Consider the following 24,820-nt stretch of genomic DNA (forward strand, 5'->3'; position numbering starts at 1 on the left):
TTTAACACGTAGGAAATATGTACGTTTCTTCAACTGTTCACAATTTTGTAAATTAACAATTTACATCATTGCTCGTGGGGAAGAGGAGACACGATTACAGCAGATAATAAGGGATCATCCAATAATCAAGGAGTTACGTGATCGTTGCTTCGTTCATCGAGCCGGTGAAACTTCGCTTATATATGTCATCTTACATTTTCGAGAAATTTTATCGACTCGAAGTATACCTGAAGTCTATAAATACCAGGTACAATTATCTACCTACGGTCTTATATACACTGCGCACGATTGTTGATAGTCAGTATGACGACAACTTTTTCCAGGGTAAAGTAGATCTATAAATATAAATGGCTGTATAAACAGGATAAAGTACACGTAGTTACACATTTAAGAGTCAAGGGAACCTGGACAGTAGAATCGGCTTAGTCACCGCGTATAGTAAATGCTCCTTGCCACGTAGAGAAGAATGATTTGCAATGACAGTAACACATATATACAGAGAGAAAGAGAGTGTATGTTTGCCTGTTTGTGTTTGTGTGTGTCTATGTGACATACGTACAATGGAGCTTCGACTTTAGCCAAGCAGTAAGCCAAGACGACGACGACGACGACGACGACGACGACAACACCGACAACGAATGATAGCAGCGACACGTGACATCGAAATAACGTTAAACTCAACGAAAAGAAATATATATATATATATATATACATATATATATACACAGATACAGATAAAGAATGGACCAAAAAAATAAAAATTATATGACGTAGCGTGGAATATTTGTTTAGTGTTTTCAGCATATCGATGAGTGACATTTACGATAAAATGTGTCTTCTCGCTTCTTCCTTTCTCTTGTAACGAAATGCACAGTTTGGAGTGTTTCGTAAGATCGAAAGAAAAAATGAGAGAAGACGTACACGAGTGCGTGAAAATGAAATGATACGACAGGATACAGAGAAAAGTAAACGTTTTTCTTTTTCTTTTTTTTTGTCGCAAAAAAGGGGCAAAGCGTGAATGAGCAAGACAATGTACATCGATGCTGGGCATACAACTCAATCACACGTTGAAAGATAAAACGATCGACGTTTCACGTTCGCGATTTCCTGCGCACAAACAGTAGAAAGTTTGTTGTAGAGTACAGAGGGATCGAAAGAAACAGGTAAATAGGTAATGAAACAGAGATGGAAGGACGGGCGAACAAAAATAAAGTTGTTAGCAGGGTTAATCCAATCCATTCCATCGAATTATACTCCTAAAAATCTTTTAAAACTGCCGATATTTCTTCACAATAGTATCACTTAGTCAGTTAAATGCTGCTTCCCTGTGACGTATTAATGAAATATTGAAAGAAAAATAAAGAATTCGAGTATCGCTTAACAATTTCGATCGTTTCTATTTCGCCTCTATTTGTTTCTTTTTTTGCAATCAGTTGTATTAAATTAGGGTTGGCTATAAATCAAAGGCTGTAACCAGATAAGAAGGGACAACTTGTTCCAGCTCAAGTGATGTTCATTTTTTGTTAACATATATTCCAGTGAGTTTCAAATGTAATTTGACCAACAGCAACCAGATACATTCACTGTATGTCCCACTAGGGTCGACAGTGTTCAGAGTGCAATGTCCCTACAAAGCATAGAAGACAATTTCAACGCCCCTCGTCTACATGTGTTAACAATTGAACTATAAGTAAAATAAAAGGGAAAGAGTAACTGAAATAAAGTCGTCTTACGAGTAACCCTGCTGTAAACGTAAACAACGAACAACTTTTAAATCAGAGACAAAGCCAGAGAGAGAGAGAGAGAGAGAGAGAGAGAGAGAGAGAGAGAGAGAAGAGAGAAAGAGAGAGAAGAGAGAGAGTGTGTGAGAGTAGAGACAGAAGAAGGAAAAGTTGAAAGAGACAACAAGGAGTCTCACAGTTCCGGGTCAGAATCGGCCGGTAGGGGCCATTACTTACGAGCTTCCTTCGGAACTAGAGATCGAGTTGAGACTTCCGGCTGTGTCACTGGCCGCTGATCCCGTCTGTTTTCCGGGTTCAAAGCGCTGATAGGGTACAATCTCCTCGGAACGTTGTATGGTGCTCGGTGTGCTGTTGCGCTTCCGGCTCGATAAACCGGCGCGTGCCTCCGCGTTACCACTTCCGACGAAGATCCAGCCGATACCGTACTCTGCGTTGTAAACCAAACAAGAAACAACCGCTAAACTATAATCTTTCATTGAGATTTTCCACATCGTGTCTGCCGCAGCCGTTTCTCTCATCCAGCTCCAGGTGGTCGTCGTGCGTTTCTCTTTCGACTAATCACGACTCTCTCTCCCTCTAATATCAAAAATGCCCACACATTCTCCCTCTTTCTCCCCTTCTGTCGTTCCCGCGAGCATCGATCATCGGTCGTTCGAACGGCGGACAGAACGATAGAAAGAGGCTCGCGAAGACACATGTACATCTGGATGAAATTTGGACACAGTGAATGATCGTCGATGAAGGTTAAAGGCAAAGAGAAAAGAAAGTGTGCTTAAATTGGTAAATTACTAATCGACAAATGGAACAGACTCTCGATGGTTTCAAGTGTCAAGATTTCGGTGACGTCCGTGACGATTCCAACGGATAGAGTGGCCTGCAAAAGAAACGTACGTTTGTCGTTGGCGTTTTCAGACTCAATTTTCTATCGACGATGCACTGTCGACGGCTGTTTGAAATTCGAATACACTCGAAAGCTTGATTTTTTTTTTCGGCTATTAGGTCCAACTAATTTCTATCGTTGCGCCTATAATCATAAGCGCGCAGAAAGCGTCATAGCGGAATCCCGAAATGATCCGTTAATAAACGTCACGTCTATCTGTTTTTGTTGTCGTAAACGTTTGCTGCGACAATATCGCACGAATATTCGTGTATCGTACGTACACAGAGATCAATTGTAACGCTTGGTAACCCGTTCGTTACGTACGTCTACATCTAAACGAATCTTTCGTATACATTTCGAACACGTGACTTACGTACAGACGCGAATCATTTATTTGCGAAATTTGTTTAAAAGAAATACGTAAGAGGTGTCCGCAAGGCAGAATGTACAAGATTGTGTGCTACATTCAACGAATTTGTTTGCTTGGTAACTGTAAGAAATATATATATTTGTGTATGTCTATATATGTCTGTCTGTGTGTGTATGTGTGTGTGTTTGTATGCGTGTGCACACGGGTATGTGTATAAATATGCGCATGAGAACACTGCAACGCTTGTAGACATCAAGAAATGAAAAGCCGTAACGGGTAGAGTAGACGCCTCACCCCAAGCACGTATCAACAGCGGCTTCTAAGATAATAAATAATAACGAATCAAGTGGTCAACTTACCTACCGTCTACGGAGTCTCGGCTACAACCGAGGCTCGCAACAAGCTGACCACGTGTTTCACCTAAAATTCCAAAAGCTGTACAAAACAGACAGAACACCGCGACGTATTGCCAGCATCAACTCGCATCGATACTATTCTACAGTCACGAATAGGACAGCCCGACACGAACAAATGTACTTGCGCAGCTAATACGTAAGATTCTTGAGCCGCAAATGCAGCCTTGTATTCCTTCTCGAGTCGAATGGTTTAACGGAAAACTCTTCGATTACTGTGGTCAGATTTTCTTTCAATGTACTCCTCCATGCGAGTATTTCTTTTTTTTTTTTCGTTACTCGAATCGATGAAAGTAGCGGGATAACTTGACGATAATTCATCGAGGCTTGCGATACAGCTCAGGAAACTCGTGCAAACGTTCCTCTAAAAGTCACGCATCGCTACTACGTAGAAACAGTCTCTACGATCTAGCGCCAACAGAAGACAAGCGGAGAATTGCCTCGTGACTATACCGGGAATCGTGCACCCTCGCAAAATACTGTCTTCGTCGAACGAGATTGTTCTCTAATTTCTAAATGTAAGGTCTCAAAGAGAGTATTTTCCGACTATAGTCACGAGCATCTCGCACAGTCCCCTTTCTAAAGCACAACTTCTTCTAAAAAAGTTATGTTTTGTGTCTCGTTATTGTTGTTGTTTGTCATATTGTAAAATGTCGCAGGCTGATCACGCCGCTCTCGTTCTTCTTGCTGTAATTTTGTCTCTTTGCAACTGGTACTCACATTTCGCCGAAGGCTCGATTCTCCGCGTCGGGGATACATTCGACATCCTCTCGACGACCAACGCGTCCGCCGCGTCGGTACGAAATCGAAAGCAGACTGCGAATATCGTTATCGAGAGCCCAGACGAACCTTCTTTGAAAGAATCTTACTCGTGTCAATTCGATAGGGGGCAATTGTCGAGAAAGTTTTCGGGCGAATACGATCGCGAATAAAACAAAAAAAAAAGAAAAAAGAAAAAAGCGACACTCGAGGAGGATCCTGCACCGATGACGTCGCGTCCTTCGCTCCCACGTAACGAAAAGGGCTCGCGAGAAATGAAATTAAAAAGAGGAAATATGTAAAAGGGTTGTTATTTGCAGGATGTTCGGACCTGTCGCCGTCGCCGCTACCCTCGCCGTCGCTGCTGGCGGAACTCGGTTGTCGTCCGCTCCTTCCGCTGGCCGTGTCCTCCGGTAAAACCTCCTCGCTCCTATGAACTGTAAAGGACGACTTGCCCTTCTTCCCGAATCCTAGCCGCCGTTTTCGTCCTTCGTCGCCCACGCATGTACCACCAACAGACGCACGTGGTATGTTATGGTTTTTGCGTGACGTGATACAGTTTTTTTTTGTTGTGATTGTAGTAGTAGTAGTAGTAGTAGTAGTAGTAGTAGTAGTAGTAATAGTAGTAGTAGTAGTAGAAGTAGTAGTATTGGCAGTAGTGGTTGTATTTCATGTTGGTTGCACGGTAGAATAGTGGTGTAATGTAGTTCAAGTATTCGGTGTCGGTTTTTATGTGTGTGGTTTCGTATAATACGGCATCGTATATATAACGTGCGTATTCGGTTTATCCTCCGACACAAGAGGTGTTTTTTGAGTGTTCGATACAGGTTTTTGATTAACCCGTAAGCGATCGTTCCAGCGATCGATCGGGGTGATCCGCGTCGAGTGTTGTCCCGTGACACGATCGCGCGAGCGACGATAGCCCGCCACGATGAGAAATCGTGCAGGTGGGTGCAGATCGATGACGTGAATGGTGGTCCCCAGCGTCGAGAGATGGTTGGTTGGTAGAAGTAAAGTGTGAATGTGTTCATGTCGAAGAGAGGCGGATAGAGATGAGGAGGGATGGCGGAGAAAACAAGAATACGATTAGAATGTACATACTGCCCCGTTTACTGGGTTTTTTGCTCTTCTACGGCGTGCTCTTGATATCGTTTTTCTAACACGCTACATTCCACCAAAGAATCCTCGAACCTGCACGTTCGTTTCGTTTGCTCTATCACGACTCGGATATCGCGAAAGAACAAACCGACGATTTAATTCCTATCGATGCTTCCTTAATATCCTCGACAAACAGATTTTATTCGAATGATAAACACATTCGGGTCAATGATACGCATAGCGAGAGCACGCCGCAACTACTTACTAATGGCGCTAAGCTAAATGCTATGCTAGTTCTCGAGGGACTATCGATATATTACAAAGAGACAGACTAAATTCAGACGTAAGGATAAGACAGAGATGGTAGTTTAGATTATCGCGCTAAGATAGTCATGACGCGTGAGACAATCGGTTTCTGGTAACCGAGACGAGTAATCGAATTTTGCGAATAGATAACAATGCACGACACGCAACGTCTAAACGTGAAATTGGAAGAAACGACTAGTGTGACGATGTGTTACCTGTGGCAGACAGTTGGCTGGTGCTGTTACTCTTCTTCCCCAGACCTGACTGATACTGCACCGCGCTTCCGCCACCGCTGCTACTTCCGCTTCCGCTTTTACTCCCGGGCGAGCTCTTGCGACCTCTCCTCGAGGAGTCTTCGACGTTCAAGCCGATCGCCGTATCGCTCAAACTACCGTCTGAAGAATGAAAGTCGCGTCAACATAACAGCGGTAATCGGTGACGCGATTGATCAAAATAACGTATAAAATAGGCGAATAAGAAAAAAGAAAAGATACGAGACCAAGATATTACCGATCTTTCTGTAACTGGTAAAACATAAAGACGATTAGTTCACAAAACAATACCTACGGGATATCCAATTATAGGGAACGCATCGTATTGGAAAATTGTTTCGGATGGAAAGTACTGATTTGAAAGCGGAGGAGATTTCGAAATATAGTCTTTATAACGAGTTGAACGACTCACACCGCAAAGACATAAGCGAATTATGCAGCGACTTTGGGTACACGACTCGCGACGAGGCGAAGACAAACAGATACACTAGATACGTTTACGATACATCATTATATGCGAGACCTATTGTACAATGAGTGTACGTATCGGGTCGTTCAACTCGTCCAAAAAGCAGCTATCGCAACAGATAAAACATCCTACATCTTTGGTAAAGAAATTTTATCCAGCTTCAGGATAAAATTTGTTCAGGAGATATAATTATTTTCGTATAGGCCGACTTTGGAGAAAATATACCGCCTGTGCGAAGCTACCGAGATAGTAAGAGCTCCGAACCAAAGGATGGCTTACCAACTTTATCATCTGGTGGCGCGTCGGTGTTGCTAAGGCTTCTGGCGAACTGCCCCCTCTTGCCATGGTCGTCGTTCTCGTTATCGGCAGCCTGACTTCTGGACGTCTTCTCGTAGGAGCTGGACTGACCGCTGTACTCGCTGCTTTCGGGCATGGAGGAGGATCGACGATCCCGCGAGTCGACGTGACGTCGTTGTTCGTTGGCGTCGTCGTCGGGGGCAATTTTTTTCCGCGAACGCCGCCGGATGGACGACGACGGGGATGTTGACACCACGACGGATTCGTCGAGGTTGTCGCGCGACGATGGTTTCGTGTTTCGTGAGGTTTCGTGGTGATCGACGGCCCGTGGGTGGTAGTTTTTAGCAGTGTCGGAGGTAGCGGTTTGGGAATCAAAGAGACTTGAATTAGCGTTACCGGGGCGGGGTGCTCGGTTACGGGGCCTACGCGGATCGCACGGGCCAAATCCGCAGTTCTCGCTGCACTGGCTCTCGCTCTCCATCGAGTACTCGTAGTACTCGAGGGTGTCGCTGATCGCTACGTTCCTCTTACTACCCTGCTGCTGTTGCTGGCCGGTATGCTGTTGGCCTTGCTGCTGGGGTTGCTGTTGCTGCCTCTTGTCGAGGAGCTCGAGGTCCCTAGCCTCCGGGCAGCTGCTGTTTCGTCTACGATACCTATGCCTCGATTCTACGGACGGCCTCCTCTCCTCGCCCTTACGTGACAACGACCCAGACCTACCTAACTCGGAGGACATCGCTAACTCCCGACACTCTGGACAGCTACTCTTACGCCTACCGCGATACATAGACGACCGTAGAGATCCCGACCTAGCTAATTCGCACGTTTCTGGACAATCGCAAGGCTGATCGACACCGTAGTCGTACCTCGAGTCTGCGTAAACGTTCTGTTCTGTCTCGTAGTATCCCGATCTAGTACTATCGCGAGCAGCGCCGGTATCGTTCTTCTGACGGAAGCAATCCGCGCACACGACCGTTTCCATCGAGCCAAAGTCCTCGTCCGAGTCCAGAACGAAGTTCGTGCTGCTTCTTTCTTCGTCTTTTCTTCTCGATGGATCGTAGTAACGTAGCTCTCTGGCTTCGGGACAGCTGCTGTTTCTTCTGCGACGGTACAAGCGTTTCGCCCTCTCGGCTCTCTCGGACGAGCTCAATTCCTCGTCCGAGCGGAGCACGGGCGACGACTCCGCACGCTGCAGCATCATTCTTTTACTCTCGTTATAGCTCGGCACGGACAGATTGTGCTTGACGCTCGTTTCTCTATACGGTGGCAGATTCTCGTAGATCCCGATACTCGTTTCTCTGCTTCCTCTTCTGCTTCTCCTTCGTCTCCTTCGCGGCATCGAGCTATCGTGATATTGGTCCGCGCGACTACACTCGGGACCACTGTGCGTTTGATAATCGTACTCATCCGCGGAACGATAATCGCAGTAATCGTCGGCACGGTACTCGTCGTCGACATACAGGCACGTTCTCTTTTTACGCGTGCTGCCACGTCGAGTATCTTCTCTTCTATCGTAATACTCGTCCTCGTACGTCTGTCTATCGGTTCGCGGCACCTGAACGTTCATGTCGTCGTACGAGTACAATCGTTGATCGTAATCGTCGATTCTCCCTCTGTCGACGAACCCTTCGTCGTACTCGATGTCCCAGTCGTAACCGTCGTATCCGTTCTCCAGGTAAGATTCGCTGCTTTTCGTTCGTCTGCGAGCACGACCGGCGATTCTTTGATTGTCGTAATGATCTAGATCGGATGCCGCGCAAAGCGGGGAACAATTAATGTCTACTTCCTGGCCGTAATTCTCGCCAGATGACAGAGCCTCGTCGATGCTGCAATAGATGTGTTCGTTCGCCGGGTCGCAGATACCGCTGTCCAGATTCTTGGTTCGTTTCTCCGATATATCTCTGTCAAAGGTAGAATCGTGCTCTTGGAACATCGAGTCTATGTACTTTCGTTTGGTAGGGTCTTCCCTGCCGAGAACGTTTCTGAGACCGATCCGATCGTCGCCTCTGAAGGACTTTTCGCCCGTCAGGTTGTATCGGTAACTCTTACCTGTGCCGGCGAAACCGATGGCTCGTTTATCGAAACGCGGCATGTAAATCTCCGTTCCGTCGCAACAGAACTGAGCGCCGTAGCCGTAGAACGGTTTGTGATCCTGCTTCAGCAGGTAATCGTAATTCTTTTCCCGGTTGAAAAGGCTCTTGGGCACCTTGTCGTCGCCGTTCGAGTCGAAATACGATTTACTCTGATCGCCTAGAGCGGGTATTTTATCGCCGTATCCGGCATCGTTGATCGAAAGGTTTCTCTTTAGCTTTCTTCTAGCCGTTCTCAGACTGTCGTCGCTGAATATGTTGCTGGTGGATATGGTGTCGTATTCGAAGCTCTTTGCTCTTCGCGAGAGTAAACCGGCGCCCAGACCGAAACCGTAACGGTCGGAATAGGTGTCGTGCAGCACGTCGTAATCGAAGCTCCTAGCCTTCGAGAATAAAAAAGACCTACGCGGTCGCAAGCTAACGTCTAGATTTCTAATGCCGACGTCGTCCGTAAAATCGTGTAAGCCTCTCGCGAGGAATTGGTATTTAGATTTCGCGGTTCTTCCGGTACGGTCCTGCCAGCTACGCGACCGTCTACGCATACCGGAATCCAGAAGATATGGCGACGAGTATCTGTCTCGAAACTTGTCGATGAGACGATCGTTGAAGTCGACTTGAAGGCAATCCTCAACGTATATCTCCGGTATACGTTTCTTCGAGCTACCGGTTAGCTCCTCTGGCTTGAGTATGTAACCCTCGGAGACGCTGTACTCGCTGGTCTCCGGGCTGTAATATCTCAGCATGTTCTCGTCGACGGTCTGCGACCTCGTGAACGGCGTACGCATCTTTCTGTACAACGAGCGCACCACTGCGGACTTGCTCCGTACGAGGGGATGCGGGGTGGGATTGTGCTTGCTGGGGTTGTTGCTCCTGGGCTTGGTGGGATTGTTGTTCGGACAGTGACATTCGCTGCAGGGTACCCTAAGTCTGTGCCTGCGCCTATTGCGCCTAGGGGGCAGGGGCATAGGGGATATGACACCGGGTATTAAAACGTTTTTAACTGTCGGTCTGCAAACAATGTTTTTCATATAGAGTTTTAGCGCTTCTGCGGTTTACATAACGAGTTCGTGAGCCCATTCTTCAATTTTTATTTATTTACTTTCAAAAAAATGACTCTACTTGCACGTTCGCGATCGATCGAACGCGTTTCTTCGCTTTACTTTTCTGTGAAATTTTTTTTTTTTGGTTTTTCTGTTTCTATGTATGGCATATTTTTACAAGCAACAGTATAGAGAATTTGACCTGCGAATTTTTGCATTGTCACTCGCCGAACAAAGAAATGCAGGTTGTCTTGTAGGACGTGCGACGATTGATTAGTATTTTGGTGAAAGCACGCATACGTACAGTGACGTGTTGAAACGTAGGTACACCTAGCCGTTCGACCAACGCCACGCACTAATCCCTGCTTTATTAGAATGGGGCGATATTAAATGGACATTGACACAGTGCATAGGAGGTGCAATCTAGCCACTAACAGTAGAAACCTCGAAGAGAGCGCGAAAGGATCTGGGAACCTATCAAGCAGGCAGAGGAAATGAATAGTGCAACTACGGGGTGACATTTCATTCGGCAATGTCCATTTAATTCAGGGATTATCGTTGATGAGAAGGTAAGCCACCAAATGTTCCATTCTGTGCACGATGTACATGGTCATTCAGCGAACGCAACGATAACTAACTTAAAATCGTACGAGGATTACGCTATACCGAACGAGTGAACTGTGATCATGACAAATACAAACGTACACGAACAAGATAATACACCAAAAAATCAAAGTAACACGGTAATAGCCAAGTGTCGTATCGAGCTGGTACAGTGGATGGCTGTCTCCTCTAAAGGGATATTATCTTTTCTATGGAACTTGTCTTGCTCTGTACACTGACTTTGAATGCAAGGTCAACGACTCGAAATTATTATACATTAGACATCGAACTATACTCACATTAGTCCTCTGGAACCACGTGGTCGTTCCGATTGCGTACTGAAGGCACTACTCGTCACGGAGGCTGTACTCTCCATATCGGAGTCTCCGAGATCCCCAAGTACGTCTTTGTCCGGACTCAAATGTCCCCTTTGCGTTCTGTGTATTCGGTAAGCATGACTGTGCGGCAAAGACAACGGATCGTGATCTATCGAAGGAAGATCCGAGTCCGACAAGCCACTATAGTGTCTTTCCCAACCTGTACAATGTAAATCATTGCCATTAGTATACGTATTCGACGGATGTATGTTCATCGGACAAGTTATATCGTAGTAGGTCGATTTCACTTTAGGGGTGTGTAGAAATCTAAATAATTGCTACCTTGCCCTATCGAGAGAGAGAGAGATGACTGTATTTACTTTTTTTAAAACCTCTTGCCTACGAGAGAGACCAAAAATATAATACACCTAAAGTAAGACCCACGCGATAAACCTTGCAAAGAATCGCGCATATTTGAGTTGATAAGCTTAAAAGAAAAGGGACTTACCACCCGTGCCCGTACTCCTGTACGTTGTGTGCACCTGTCTATTGTGGTGTCTCATGAATCTAGCTCGCTCCTCGAGATCTTGAGCGGCTCTTTCCTTCAGAGCTGCCGGGATTATAGGCAACTGTCTCTTTTTCGGCGAACCGGTGGGAGTAGCCGTTGCTGATCTCGAACCGAATCTGGAACACGTAAACGATAGCGTATTGGCCCTTGTCGTTCGATTTTCGTCCACGTCGCAAGAATCGCCAAGTTTGCGATAGTTCATACCTGGCTGATACGTAACCGTGCGAGTAGGGCATGGATCTGTGTTCCGGTGGAGACAGAGACCGATGACCGGTGGGACTTTGAGACCTTCCTCGATACCGAAGGCTCGGCGAGTCCATAGGTGCTGCGCTATGCGACCTGTGACTCATCATTCCTCGGTGAATATCCTCCTGAGAATTCAAGAAATTGATGAAAATTGTATTCGATGGGAAAGCAAATCAATTACGCCGCGAATTCGTTAATATGTTCCGAAATCTTTACTGTCGTACGATATATAACACTATTTAGGCGTATAAACTACATAGATTCACGACTTGCTCGTCGAACTATCTAGTTGACGGAATTGTGTAACGGCTCACCTTGCGATAGGTCTGGTAGCCAGATATAGACGCGGGCTGGTCACGGTTCATGAGAGCGGCTCGTTTACGCCCCTGCGGCGACATGTCCCTTCGACTCCGGTGCTCCCCGTCGATGCAGAGCTCCCTTTCCGGCGGGGGACTAGAATAGTGGCTGCTCCAGCATGCGTTCATTTTTTCGCCGATTAGTGATCGTCGTGTTGCTTACACGTTAAATGGGGCGAGTGCTGTGATCTCGCGCTAGATTACAGAGTGCATGCGGCCAGGCTGGTTCTCATTGGCGATGCTTATATCAAATATGCATTCTACGTTGCGTTGCTCTTCGTGTCTTTTGATCAACACACGAACGAGCTCGGAAAGCGACAAACCAAGACAGAGGATGCGAGTTCTACTACTTGGGAGGATCCCGCGATCGATAGTCAAAAGTCTCTCGCGCGAACAAGCTTTCGTTCAAATTATTTACATCCTACTTGGCGAGAGAGATAGTGGACAGACTGAGACACTAACTATTGACCCTTGGAACAATTTATTCCTTTGTCGTCGTATCGTGCAAACGGTGCCAGAATCTCAACGATGAGTAAAAATTCTACTTGCTTCTTTTCATAGAGTTCAACTTTAATCTTAGCGTGAATACGGAATTAATTATTTCCAACGGCAATACTTATTACCTCATTCCGCGGTGATCCGCTCGCAAACCGCTCGATCTGCAAAGGGCAAATGCATATTCCTGCGATCCGCGAGTAGCTATCTTTACGATTTACTTGCCAATGAAGCCAGACAGAAGGGTTGGACCTTCTCCTCGTGGTGTCCTCCACAATGGAAGGACGTTTCCGTTGCCAAGAAGCTATCCCGCTAAAGAAAAGCTGGCTGCTGTAAACAATGGAGACTCGCGGCTCGGAGCCGTAATCAGCCGAGCCAAACGCGTAACGGAACGTCGGCGTCGTCTCGGGACGATTGATCGCGCGCGAACCTCACGAAACAAAACCAACCGTCATCGTCCCGGTTCCTGGCAACGGAACACCCAGAAGTAACGGAAAACGGTCCAGGAGAACTGGATGCTACCCAAAATCGCGCGGATGAAGCCTCGAGGAAGGAATGGAGCCACCCCGGCCGATGCGTCGCGTTGCACTAAGCGTTCTAGAAGCCATGTCCTATCGCAATCTAAGTCTCATAAACGTGAACGTGGGAGATGCGAGAAGCGATGACATGATGACGTCTACGAGTGCCTACGTGATCGGTGACCTACTGCATCTCTGCGCCCAACTACATACGTCGTTCGCGCGACTCGATCCGTTGGCAGCGGCTACCACGAGAAACGAGACACTGTTTTTTACGCATGGTCTTCACGACCGTCACAACTCAGGACTCGCTAATTTCATTTCGTCAGGTAACTTGTTTCCTGTCGGTGCACGCGTGACAGAGAAGCAAGTCGCGTTGCAACCCGACCAATTGTAAGTCACTAGGTTCGCGGAGCATGGTCATTGAAAGTTACAGAAATCGCCGACTATCCTGACTCTTATCCACGCAACGATCCTAAATTTCCTTGAAAAAAACTTGGATCCTCCGTAAACCTAGCGTTAAAGATTCTCACACGTTGTCTGTGACTTTCTGGAAAAATATTCCAATGTCTCGCCAACATTTTCGATCGCTAACTGCAAATCTGGCGAGACATCGGAACGCTCCTTCGAAGCATCAGAAAACGTTCATTGCGAAAAGGGATTTGCTTCTGTGAACCTTCTTCTAAATGGGGCAACAGACTTTGCGTCGCGAGTGCATCAACGTTGAACGGTATTCGGAAATTTTGTTGTACGCTTGTATCGTCGTTTCTCTTCTAACGATGACGTACGAGTGCGCCATCATTAGTCCGTCCTTTACTGGGAGAATTGGAAATACAACGCGGCGTCTAACAAGTGCGCGGTCGTCTCTTTTGACGCGGTTTCCATCATGCTTCCTTTCGTGCGCTCTCAACGATCTAACGATTGGAAGAACGGGTCGGTATACGAACGATTCTCTATATCGAACACGTGTCTCCCGGTTATACTTGTAGTACAACCGACGCGAATCTACGCGCGAAAACGCTATAACTTAGCTGTGAGAATGCAAGACGTGTGACTGCGTGATTCGTGAAAGAGGAGAAAATATAAGTTGAAATGACCGTACCGCTTATAATTTGATGACATATTATGAAACCTAAAAAATAAATAACAGAGCACACGATTACAAATGAAATCAATTCGACGAGGCGGCTGGCCGGCGCCAACGCGAAATTATTCAACTTCGGGTTTCACGTCAAATAAAATGCTTTGAAATTCAAGCTCATCGGTTAGTTCTGTCGTCGAGAAAATATCGAACGCCAATAGGTTCGAGGATTCTTCGTTCCTTCGTACACGTGAATCGTGACAATTGCACGCTCTCCACGAAAGAGGAATCGAGGAAACGCGGCTGACGTAAGAAAAGAGAGTGATCTGATCTCGCGGACACGTTGCGACCGCCGAATCGACTCTTGGACGATGGATTTATTAATGTAACCAGTGAAACCCCTCCGAATAATCCTGTTAGGCGATATTGAAGGTTATTAAATATCCGCGCGCCTCGCGGTTAGTTCCCCCATCGGAACGTTTCAATTATTCTGACGCGGATTTTTTCGCGGGTGTTGGGTCGCGAGAACGAACAGAGAGAAAAAATTGGTCAACGGCACGCAGATTGAGGCCACGTGGATTAATGAAGCACGCGGCCGTTCCGAATCGTTTCTACAGATTCACGACATCGAACGACAAACCCGACCTCGAGGCGTGTCGAGCGTCTCTCTCACCCTTTGGAAACGAACCGCGTCGGTTCTCGCGTGCCGCGCGCGAGACGTTCGATGAAAAATTTAAAGTAACGTAGCCCGAGGGAATCGAGGAGGAGGCGGCTTTCGCGGAACTTTCGACGAAAGATTCGCAACTTTCCTTCGTATTCGTGGCTGTGTCGTGCAATTTTCAACGAGCTCGCGGAACTTTCAGATATTATTATTATTCGAGCACCCTCGAATCGAAGAGGGTCGGAGATAAGGCGATTGATTACAAATGAAAGCGAGCGACCGGCGAGCATTCGACCCTCCCGTCCCTACTCGGCTCCGGCAATCGCATTACTTTTCTAGAGAAGCGACTAGAACCCACTCGAGGGGCGCAGCTTGAATTCAGAGCATCATCCGTGGAATAAATTTACAAAGGCTCGACCAATTAGTGCTGGAAATGGTAACCGAGAGAGCAAGACGGACGAACAGGACAAAGCGGCGGGATTCGAGGCCAGAAGATCTGCCCTCGCTTCTTGAAAATACGTTCCCTCCATCGGCACAGGGAGGTGGTGGTAAACTCCTGCGCCTCGCATCCTCGTTGTTGCTTGGCCTTTGAATCGGTGACACGGGTAATCCAAAAGTGTCGCGGGTACCGTGCACCAGACACTTATTCACGACACACGAAAATTTCTCCCGCGTGGAGATTGCTAATCACTCGCGTGCACGGATAAACTCGATCGTCCCCCTCCCACCACACTTTTCGCGAGTACGTTTTACCGGATTCGAGCAACGGTTTCTCGAATTCAAAAGGAAGTCGATTAACTCGTTTCGGAACGTGACCGGTGCTTCGCGAATCACTGACTCCGAAGGACACTAAATTCGAGGAAATTGCACGAATTGCACGGAAACCCCGTGCAAACGATAAAAACTTTATTAAGCGTTGCATTCAAAGTGGATTTGTTTAGACACGCTGTCCGACGTGGTTACCACTGTTCGTAGCCGTGGGCTTTCCATTCCGATCCTCTTTGTTTTTTTCATTCCGACGTTTTTTCCTCGTTTCCCACCGGTCACGTAGCGAGACCGAGTTTCCCTCTTCTCGTTTCGTCTCTATCCCCCGCCCCGTCACTTTGCCGGCAGTCCGTTTTTGTCGTGGAAAATAAAGGATCAGAAGCCTCACTGGAAAGCACTTTGCACTCACAAATAACGATCGGACGTCATCGTTGGAATATTAATATGGATACGGGTTCAGGGGCTGGCTTCCGCAGCCAGCGGTGGTTGCAGGCCAACTGGCATGTCAATTGGCTTGTTGCCCAGTTTTATAACTTGGCTCTCGGCCTCCTCTCTCCTTTTCTATCTCACTCTAATTCTCTTTCCCGCCCCGCCAATCCGCTATTCTCTACCCTTCGCCTTCCACCATTGTCTCCGTCTCTCTTTCGACGTTGTGGTCGTCGACGGCCTTACGTCTTAGCGACGCCACATTCCGTACGGAACACAAAAACCTCGGGCTATCCCCTTTTTGCGATCGTCGGAGTTTCGCGTACGGTATCGGCTTCGATGACATTTTGAGTAATTAAGCAGAGAGATACTCGGCTCGAAGCTGCGCGCACCAGACGCTTTACACCCCTCCGTGAGAAATCATTCGTTGAAAAACAAAGACAGGCCGCGGGTGATGATCGACGACGATCATCGATCACTACGACGATTTCGCCGGGAAACACTCCGTTAGAGTTTCCATGGGACTCGAAGTTGCCTAACGAAGACTCGATTCCCTTAAACCAGCGCGCCGAACAGAGTGAAGCCCATTCGTAGACTAGTACGACGAAAGATTATAAACATCGGGCCAGCAACACGTTGTCGTACGTGGTCGAATAAATGATCCTCTTTCCGCGAAAATCAAAGCAACGCGTGAGAAAGGTCGTGCGATCGATCTCGACCATCCCTTACGGACACCCAGCCGTGCTCCATCAACGAGCCGGAAGAGAACCAATGATGCAAGAAAGACGCGTGGAGAAACATTTCACGGTTCGTACCGAATCCAGGATAATCTCGAGTAGCAACGACGCCTCGTGTTATTGACGATTAAGACCGCGTTGCACGCTACCGGGTGAATAACCATTACGACGGCAGTTACGATGCCGGTTACGAGACGTGTAAACGGGATCTTAAGCCGAGAATAGTAACGCTGGTAGATTAGTAACACGAGTCCTGTCGGCCAAGGACACCGGTACGCTGCACCCTGCGGTTAAATACGTTAATTCCGAACGAAATACGCGCGTGAACTTTGCACAACACAGCTTCGCGTCTCTTCGTTGACAGCTCGAAATGCTCCGATAATTAATTCGCAGAAATCGAGACGAGGCAGTTTTGTAGGACTTCTTTTGGCTCGCGAACGTTGTAGATTACGTTACCGAGCGTAAGCTTGAGACCACCTCTGTGGTAAACATATGCTCGCGCGTACAAGAAGAAGTCGAACGACGCGATGGGACGGGGGTCTACGTCGCGGATAAAAATTAAGGTTGCGAATTCTTTTGGAAGAAAACGTTTCGAGCAATTACGTAAACGTTTCTTGGGGAAACGTTCTTTACGAAGAATCGAACAAATTGAATGTAGCGATATTAATTATGATTCTGTGTCGATTATATTCGTTGGTTAACCAATGCACATTTCAAGATGCAAGAGTAAACTAGGTGGTCTCAAAGTCACCATTGGCAGTGGACTTGCGTATTCGCAGGTCGAAATCAAAGACGAAACCGACGATGAAAACGGATTAAACAATTTGCGGACAAGTTGCTTGGTCGTCGCGGATATCCGCGCTGCATCATTCGTGAAAATAGCTCGCTCTTCTTCCGAGTATATATTGTATCGTTCCGGACGGGAGGGGGTGGATAGGAACGCGAGGAGAGGTTCGGAACGCGACGTAGAGAGATTTCGAAGGATCCTCTTACCTGGAGTAACTGCCGATACTGCTTATACTGGCACCGTCAGCTGTTCTCCTTTGCTCCCTGGAGTCGTCGCAGTCCATGATATCGCATTCGGAAGTGTCAGAGTCGCTCAGCCGCGACGTCGTCGACGGTGGACTGAGATGGCAGTCCACCGGAGTTATCACCATGTCATCGGGCTCCTGATAGTATCTGTGCAACGCGAAATTTAGATCTCACGCTAACCGCTCTTCTCTAGCCTTAGGAGAAAAAGAATCGGCCGATCGGATCGCTCATCTTCGGATTCATCCGTACGCCGAACGACCGCTCTACCGATTCGGGATATCCAAGGCCGTCGACGGATTCCTTCTCCCTAAGCCTAATGTTCGAGAACGACTGTCGCCTACCGCTTAGCTCCTCTCAAAGCTCTAGGCGAATTCGCACGTTAGCATTCAGCGGGTAACAAGCGCAGAGAGTGTTCGTCAATCGGCAATCTCTAATCTCTTCTAGTTTTGTCGTTGCAACAGGCAAATGATTGCGTAACAGCGATCGTGTCTCATACCAAAGCCATAAAGAAACGAAGCGTCCTAATCTACGCCCCGAGTCGTTATTCGCATACCTAATGTGCCGGTGTTCCCCGTGGCTGATCAAGGGATGCCATTCTGGTTCCCCGTTCAGCATAGACGTCGCCAGCTCGAGGACGACCTCACCGAGGAAATCGTTCGCGTCGTACTTCCCGTAGTCCCAGAGTGTGATCTCCAACGCCCTTTCCCTCAGATCCGTCCTCCTGATCCCATTGTAAACGAAGGTCTGATCCCACTTCGGGTCGTTCGTGTTCGCCAACGTTTTCGTGCGTCGCTTCGACTTCTCGCTGCATCGACAGTGCGACAAACAGTTTACGCTCCGATACGTTCGTGGAATTGATACGTAAATGGGGACGATACCGCGATCGATGTCGAGCATTAACGAAAGAGTTTTCGTTGGGAACGCGGGTGGGAGAGAACAGGAAAATAAAACTGCACGGGGAAGTTCGAGAATGGCGGAATTGTTGGCAACGTGGCCAAACTCAACGGCTATCTTTTTGGCTCGTGAAACCGCTTCTTGGGGAAATGATTCATTTCGAAAGACGACAGCTTTAACTTGAACTTTTATGCGCGCGAGACGTACCGACGCGTCATCGGTTTAGCGTACTCGTTCGACATCGCGCTCGAAAACACAGCGAGTTTCTTGTCGATTTGGAACAGACACTCGCCAACCATTAAATTCGTGGGCGTAACGTTCATCGATTTCACACCGTGTCGCGCGATGTTATCTACCAAGAGAGAAAAACACGATTCGTCGTGTTCTTCGGGAAACACGACGACAGCTCCGAGCTCTTTCTTCGTGACACTCTGCTAGTCTAGTGCGCGTACTGTCCGAAGTAGTCACGTTCGCTCACCTCTTATCCGGAAGAAGAAAAATCTTGGCGTAGGGATTCCGAGGCTGGCGGTTACTTCTAGGTGTAAGACCGGCCGCACAGACCAGCGTGACGATCAATTGAAGCGCCACAGGATCAAAGCCCACCTTCACCTGTAGATTACCCCCGACGTTTGTGTTACCGGTTGGGTATCGATGGCGACTCACGCGTCCTTGAGCGTGCAGATCCGGTGAACCAGGCGAGGTCACTAAAACCGAAGGTTTCTCGCGCCTCGCGTCGTATAACTCTGCAAGTGATCGTTCAGTGCCATCTAGACTTTAGATTCTCTCGGTTAATATGGGATTTTCGGATGATTGAATAGACTACGAAGAAAGGGGGTGTCATAACAGATGCAAAATGGACAAAACTCTTTTAGGGAACAAAGGTGTTACGTTAGGGACAACGTAGATAAACGATTTGGAAAGATAATTGTTCGGATACAGAATTGCAAAGTACGATAAGGGTTACGGGGATCGATTTGGAAATATACAAGGTATGCAAGAAATAGATAACAAAATCTTCGTTTTGAAACATTCGGTAACAATCATCGATGACGATACACGTTAGTTTGCAGTGATTCGACGGTTTGTTTCATCAGTGATTAATTTAATTTCGTTGAAACTTACGAATGCTCGTCATTCTGTAAACCGTGCGCAACGATCGAATCACTACAAGACTCTCCGAAACCCGTCACTTCCCTTCATTGCCAATCGTAATAGAATTTCTGGGTAGATACGTCCATTCCTTGGGAGATATCACAATTTACGTGCAGGGTACTCTCGAGCTGCTCAAAGTCAAATGTAACGCATCGAGTGCAGGTAGATTAGCGTGGATGCGATAAAACTTCGCGGATATGCGTCCGCGTTAAACGCATACTCCGCGGCGTGGGTCGCAAGTGCGATACACATCAGGAGTGTTGCATTCTCTTCGTTCGGACCCTGAAGGCATTAGTCGTTACACAAATTACAAAAAACAACACATCTAGCTAATTGTCAAATTATAAAAAATACTGTTTCGCATTGTAATTACTCCTACTTGTTGTACGGATCTCGTTATCGCTTGCGAGTGGTCGAGGAAAGTAAAATAGTAGTCAAAGTATTGCTGAAACTAGCAAAACAACGACTACGATCGTCGTTCAAATACATCTCTTAACCAGTATTACAAAGATGCAGCTTTCGATGCGTGATGCAAATGCCTAGAGATAGGTAATTGCGAAATGACGCACCGTACGTAGAAGGCTTTCAAATGGTTGATCCTTCCAACGGGGAGAAATACGAAACGACACAAATGCGATTAAACGTTCGTACAAAGAGTCACTTGTCTTAAGTTGTTGCTCCCATAAAACTATGTTCGTAAATATTATGGTGTTAGCAAGGGGTGCATTAGCACTACTGTCTACGTTCTACGGTAACATCGACGGAATACACAAAGCGGGATAACAGTCGTTAAATCATTTTGCGTGTCGATCGTTCAGCATCGATCTCGATATTGTGCACAGAGGTTACGGTTACTACTCGTTGCCTCGGTTCAGCAAAAATGGCAAATACTTTCATTTACCATTTTCCGTATCGCGTATCTCTCAAAACCATCGCAAGAAAAAGTGTGTGAGGGCGGGAGGGAGTGAGAGACAATACGATAAATTATTGGGCAGAGGAAAACATCGATTACTTGGGATCGAGATTTAAGAAATTTGAAGCCTACCCCATAGAATATATTTCTTAAGACCTGGAATACGAAAAAGCATATAATCTGTGACAATATTGCGTCGCTTTCAGTGGGCTTAACTGTACTTATGTCTATTTTACTTATCGATAGAGAGATTCGATGTTTGTCAAAGTTCATGGGCGAACATTGATCGATTTAAGGCAACGTGTCTCACGACTGCACCGTTTCGAAGGATACCGCGTGAATCGCATCTCGCACAATTAGCTCTAAACTTCTCTATTCTACGTGATACTACGTTCACGATACGCGTACAGGGATTCGTCGAACGACGCATTTCGTTCTAGTAGTATTAATTAAACCATTTTAAAGCAACATTCTCCGATTGTACTCTCGAAGGATTCAAAATTCGTCGGTCAACGTTCAGCCCTGGTAAAAAAAAAGTTGCGTACTCGTTGCGAAACAACGATACGCACCCCTTAAAACAACTACGATACTCGTTCACAAATTCCATAGCATCCTAAGTGTCATCTATCGCAACCGAGTACGCTGTACTCGAAGCATCGCGAGACACTGTCTACCTTCTCTACCGTCTCCTCTAAACACGTGGTTACGCTTACGCTCTGCGACAGCTTAAAGTTTAAACTATCTTTTTAATCCCCGTCAGCGACGGCGGTGTACACACACTACAACTCGTATCGAGGGCAAGAAGAGAGACAGAGAAGAAGAGAGAACGGTCGAGAGCAAATCCTGAGAGCGTGTTCGAGGTAGAAACAAGACGAAAAGGACAGAACGGAGACGAGGGGAGGAGCGCATAGTCACCTTTGTGATGCGGTTGCTGCGGCCCGGGAATCGTCTCCGGGTGCTTTTGTCTCCACTGGGTCTGCGCAGCCATCCTTCTCGATGCCATCGGCGTCGAAGGCGTCGGCCCCGCAGGCATCGTCACCGGCGCCGTCGTCGCGGACAAGTTCCGCGAAACTACCAGCTCCACTTGAGGCTCATGTCTCGACTCGGCGATGATGTCGTAAACTTCACGGTAGCTCTTGCCCTGGAGGGACCTCCCGTTCCACTTGATCACCTCGTCACCTGAAATCGTCGAGTGTCCGGTCGGTTCCTATTGGATCGCCTCAGGGACGGGAACGCGAGGGATTTATTTACTTCGGACAGGAATCTCTTGATGGCGAACGCGACCGAGAGGACAGGGGTTTGGGTTGGACGATTTTATGGATCGAACGGATCCAAGGAAATATCCTGACGCTGTGATTCTTGCTCTTGGTGATTTGGGTGATGCTCGTGGCCAGCACGATTGGATCGAGTGTCTTTTCCGACTGTTTAAATTGTTTTTCGCGAATCGTACGGCTGCCAAGCGATTGCTTTATCGTATAAACAGCCGGCGCTGTGGATTACGAGACTCGGGAGCGAAGGTTTCGTTGACGGCCTGGATAGCCCAATTGATTACAGCTGTTGTTCCACGAGCGAGCTGTTAAAGTTAAGCAACTCAAAATTACAAATAATTTGGAATCTTAATCGAGCGAATTGGGCTATCTAAGCTGTCTTCAGTTTTCTTTTGGTAAGCCTAAAATGGTATATTAAGCGCCGATCTGGAATTTCCCTAGTGGCATTACCTCCTCGAAGAAATTGTGCATTTTTATATTATAGCGAATATCTATGAATTCCTAAAAGACGTCAAGTAAAAGTTTAACTCAAAGTTTCATGGTTTTTTTTTTTTTTTTTTTTTTTTAATATTCTACAGCTGCACAACGCTGCACCGGGGTTAAAGGACGAAGCAATCGGTTATCTTCGCTGAAAAGCTGGATGAGTAACACATTGAGGAATCTTATCGACTAGGTAAGTGAAGCATGGAAAGTGATCGACAAAAGCGATTGTTTTAAAAGGGACAAGGGATACAGAGGGTGAGTTCTAGACGATCGAGTTAAATTTATCGTCTTACCGGGTCTCAGTTGACCTTCTATCTCGGCAGTACTACCCTCCTTGACCTTCTCGATGACAGCGCCCATATAGCCATTCTCCAGCAGCTTTCCGCCGACGACTTTCAGCCCGAGTATACTACTACTGCATCCGGAACCGGGCTGTTTTCGCAACACCATATGGCCAATGAACTTCAGGCCGTCTCTGCTCACTTGCCAGGGTAACGGATGCTACGAAGCGCGGAAAGAATGGATTTTGTTTTCTTTCGTTTCATTATCTGAGCGTCGCGTTCTTATGAAATGAGGGGGAACGCGAAATTTCGAAATCGACACTTCGATGTTTTCACAACTCGATCGAAACTATCGTGACGCAGTGTCGATTTCCAAATTTCTGACGTGGCAAAGATCGATCGCTATGGAAGTGATTCGTGAACAGACTGTGACGTTGATGATTTCGAGGCTGACGTCCCTGGAAATATATCCTGCGCTCTATCGTTTATCTCTCGCAACATATTTCTAGCGCGTCTTGCACCGATTTCCCTTACCAGTCGCAGGATATTTTTCTCGCGGGTAACGTCGCGGGTAACTCGCGACGAAAAAAAGAAAGCCGAAGAGAATGATAAGTCTTCCTGATAGTGTGATGGGCACAAGGAGGATACGCGAACGACTTGTACAATCGCGAGTCGATCGTTGTATTATTGAATACGGATTAATTGAAAACGAATTGTTGGAATTCGCGTATCCTCGCAACGAAAAAAGCGTTCGCTACTATGTGAATCTAACAGTTCTAGGGTGGAGATATGATAAAATGATAAAGCTTTACAAAGGAGAAAGCTTACACTTAATGCGTGTCTAAACAGTACGAATAGTCACTAATTCATGCTCCTACGCATGCTTTCGACGAGCACACGAGCAAAAAGCAACAATCAGTCCCTTCGAACTCCAAATGTCCAAAGTCTCCTTGGTTTCAGGCATGCAACAGCTGCGTGATCACAATCAGATTGCGTAAAAAAAACCGTGGAAGTGAAGTTTCTCTGTCGAAGAGCGACTCGATTCATCTGGTGGATCTACTTTAGGGAGAGGGGTCGCCTCCTTCCGGTTTTCCAGCCAATCGTGTCGATCTGTGGTTGCGTTACGATATCACATTTGCCGTTAATTGCGCGAGAGACTGATTTTACTGGAAATATTTCCTTCGCTTGCGTTCCGACTTCTCCGTTAGTACTTAAAGTTTCGCCCCCGATAACAAAATCGATGTTTCAGCCCTGCTCTACGAAAATATTGTCCAACTTCGATATAATTGGCTGCTCGAAGCTATCGAGGTGCGTCGTTTCAATCCTTTTTACTATCTAGCGTTCTTCTCCAATTTGCTCTAATTAAGAGATTGAAAGGAAGTTCGTATCGCGAGCCCGGCAAGATTCCCTCTCTCCTGTTTTCGTTCTACGGTTACCGTCCCCAGGTGAAATAGTCGTAATTAAATATTTTACTAACGAAGTTAAATACGTCTCCGAAGTTCCTCCAAGAACGCTCGTTAAATTCGGACGAGGTAAACGGAGCTGCTCGAAGCGTCTGTTCTTCATTACGAACTTAAGCACGAATTTCGGTCGAACGCAATTTTTTTTCGTTTAAGCTTCCTCGCCCTCGGAAACGCGCAAGTGAAATGCTCGCAGCTATTCGACCGGAATTTCCCGGTGTTTTCCTTAGTTCGTTTCAGAGCGCAGCCAATTACATCCGTTTTTCGTTTCCGGGGTGTTGCTGACGTCGCGGATTTATCGAAAGACACCGCGAAACCGATCGACGAGGTCTAACGAGGTCGTCGAGACTCGCCGCTTCGGATATCCTTTGGCCGTGTTCCAATTCGATTAATTATGAACCAGGTACGTCTCTCTCTCAACAACCTTTCGGCCTCTTTAATTGGACGTTTCGGATCGACAGCGGCTCATGAAATCGGCTGAAATTCTATGGACCGGCAGCTGACACGCGGTCAGGAAAGAAAACGTTTCGATTCGACGCTTTTCCCTACCCTATTTCCTTAGGGAGTAAGCAGTTGGAGGCAGCGTAAAATTGACAAGGTAAATTGTTGCCAAGTGAATCGCATAAGAACAGAAAAATACCTCGTAGAAACGGTAAGACGATATTGGACCAGATAAGAGAGGATAGACAAACGACATTCGAAGGAAACGAAAGCGTAAAATTTCCACGGATATTACGTCAACGTTATCCAAATGGGTGACGCAAGTTCTTCGCGTTACAGAGACGGTTGAAACGAACGCCTACGGGCAAAAGAACACGCAATTTTCTTTCC

The 24,820-nt window shown here is 46.9% G+C and overlaps 1 protein-coding gene across 5 annotated transcripts in view; it reads right to left on the reverse strand.

Annotated features, from left to right (window-relative positions):
* The window catches only part of LOC128895404 (regulating synaptic membrane exocytosis protein 2), a 66,743-nt gene that overhangs the window by 9,336 nt on the left and 32,587 nt on the right, over positions 1-24,820 (reverse strand). For 3 of the 5 annotated variants that reach the window (XR_008461785.1, XR_008461783.1, XM_054157953.1), the window contains exons 8-21: positions 22,542-22,749; positions 21,413-21,676; positions 20,630-20,677; positions 18,911-19,175; positions 18,092-18,343; positions 17,500-17,685; positions 13,939-13,968; positions 11,782-11,932; positions 11,426-11,592; positions 11,162-11,337; positions 10,636-10,873; positions 6,589-9,701; positions 5,784-5,963; positions 1,959-2,169 (exon numbers count right to left, since the gene is read on the reverse strand). Coding sequence is in view for 2 of the 5 variants with exons in the window: in XM_054157953.1 (XP_054013928.1) it covers positions 1,959-2,169; positions 5,784-5,963; positions 6,589-9,701; positions 10,636-10,873; positions 11,162-11,337; positions 11,426-11,592; positions 11,782-11,932; positions 13,939-13,968; positions 17,500-17,685; positions 18,092-18,343; positions 18,911-19,175; positions 20,630-20,677; positions 21,413-21,676; positions 22,542-22,749 (5,489 nt within the window). In the remaining 3 variants the exon portion in view is untranslated. Of the gene's footprint in view, positions 1-1,958; positions 2,170-4,495; positions 4,653-5,783; positions 5,964-6,588; positions 9,702-10,635; positions 10,874-11,161; positions 11,338-11,425; positions 11,593-11,781; positions 11,933-13,938; positions 13,969-17,499; positions 17,686-18,091; positions 18,344-18,910; positions 19,176-20,629; positions 20,678-21,412; positions 21,677-22,541; positions 22,750-24,820 lie in introns of all 5 variants that reach the window. The other 2 variants (XR_008461784.1, XM_054157954.1) reach the window with 2 other exon arrangements.

This window comes from Hylaeus anthracinus, unplaced genomic scaffold (assembly GCF_026225885.1).
Source record: "Hylaeus anthracinus isolate JK02 unplaced genomic scaffold, UHH_iyHylAnth1.0_haploid 5, whole genome shotgun sequence".
Lineage (NCBI taxonomy): Eukaryota > Metazoa > Arthropoda > Insecta > Hymenoptera > Colletidae > Hylaeus > Hylaeus anthracinus.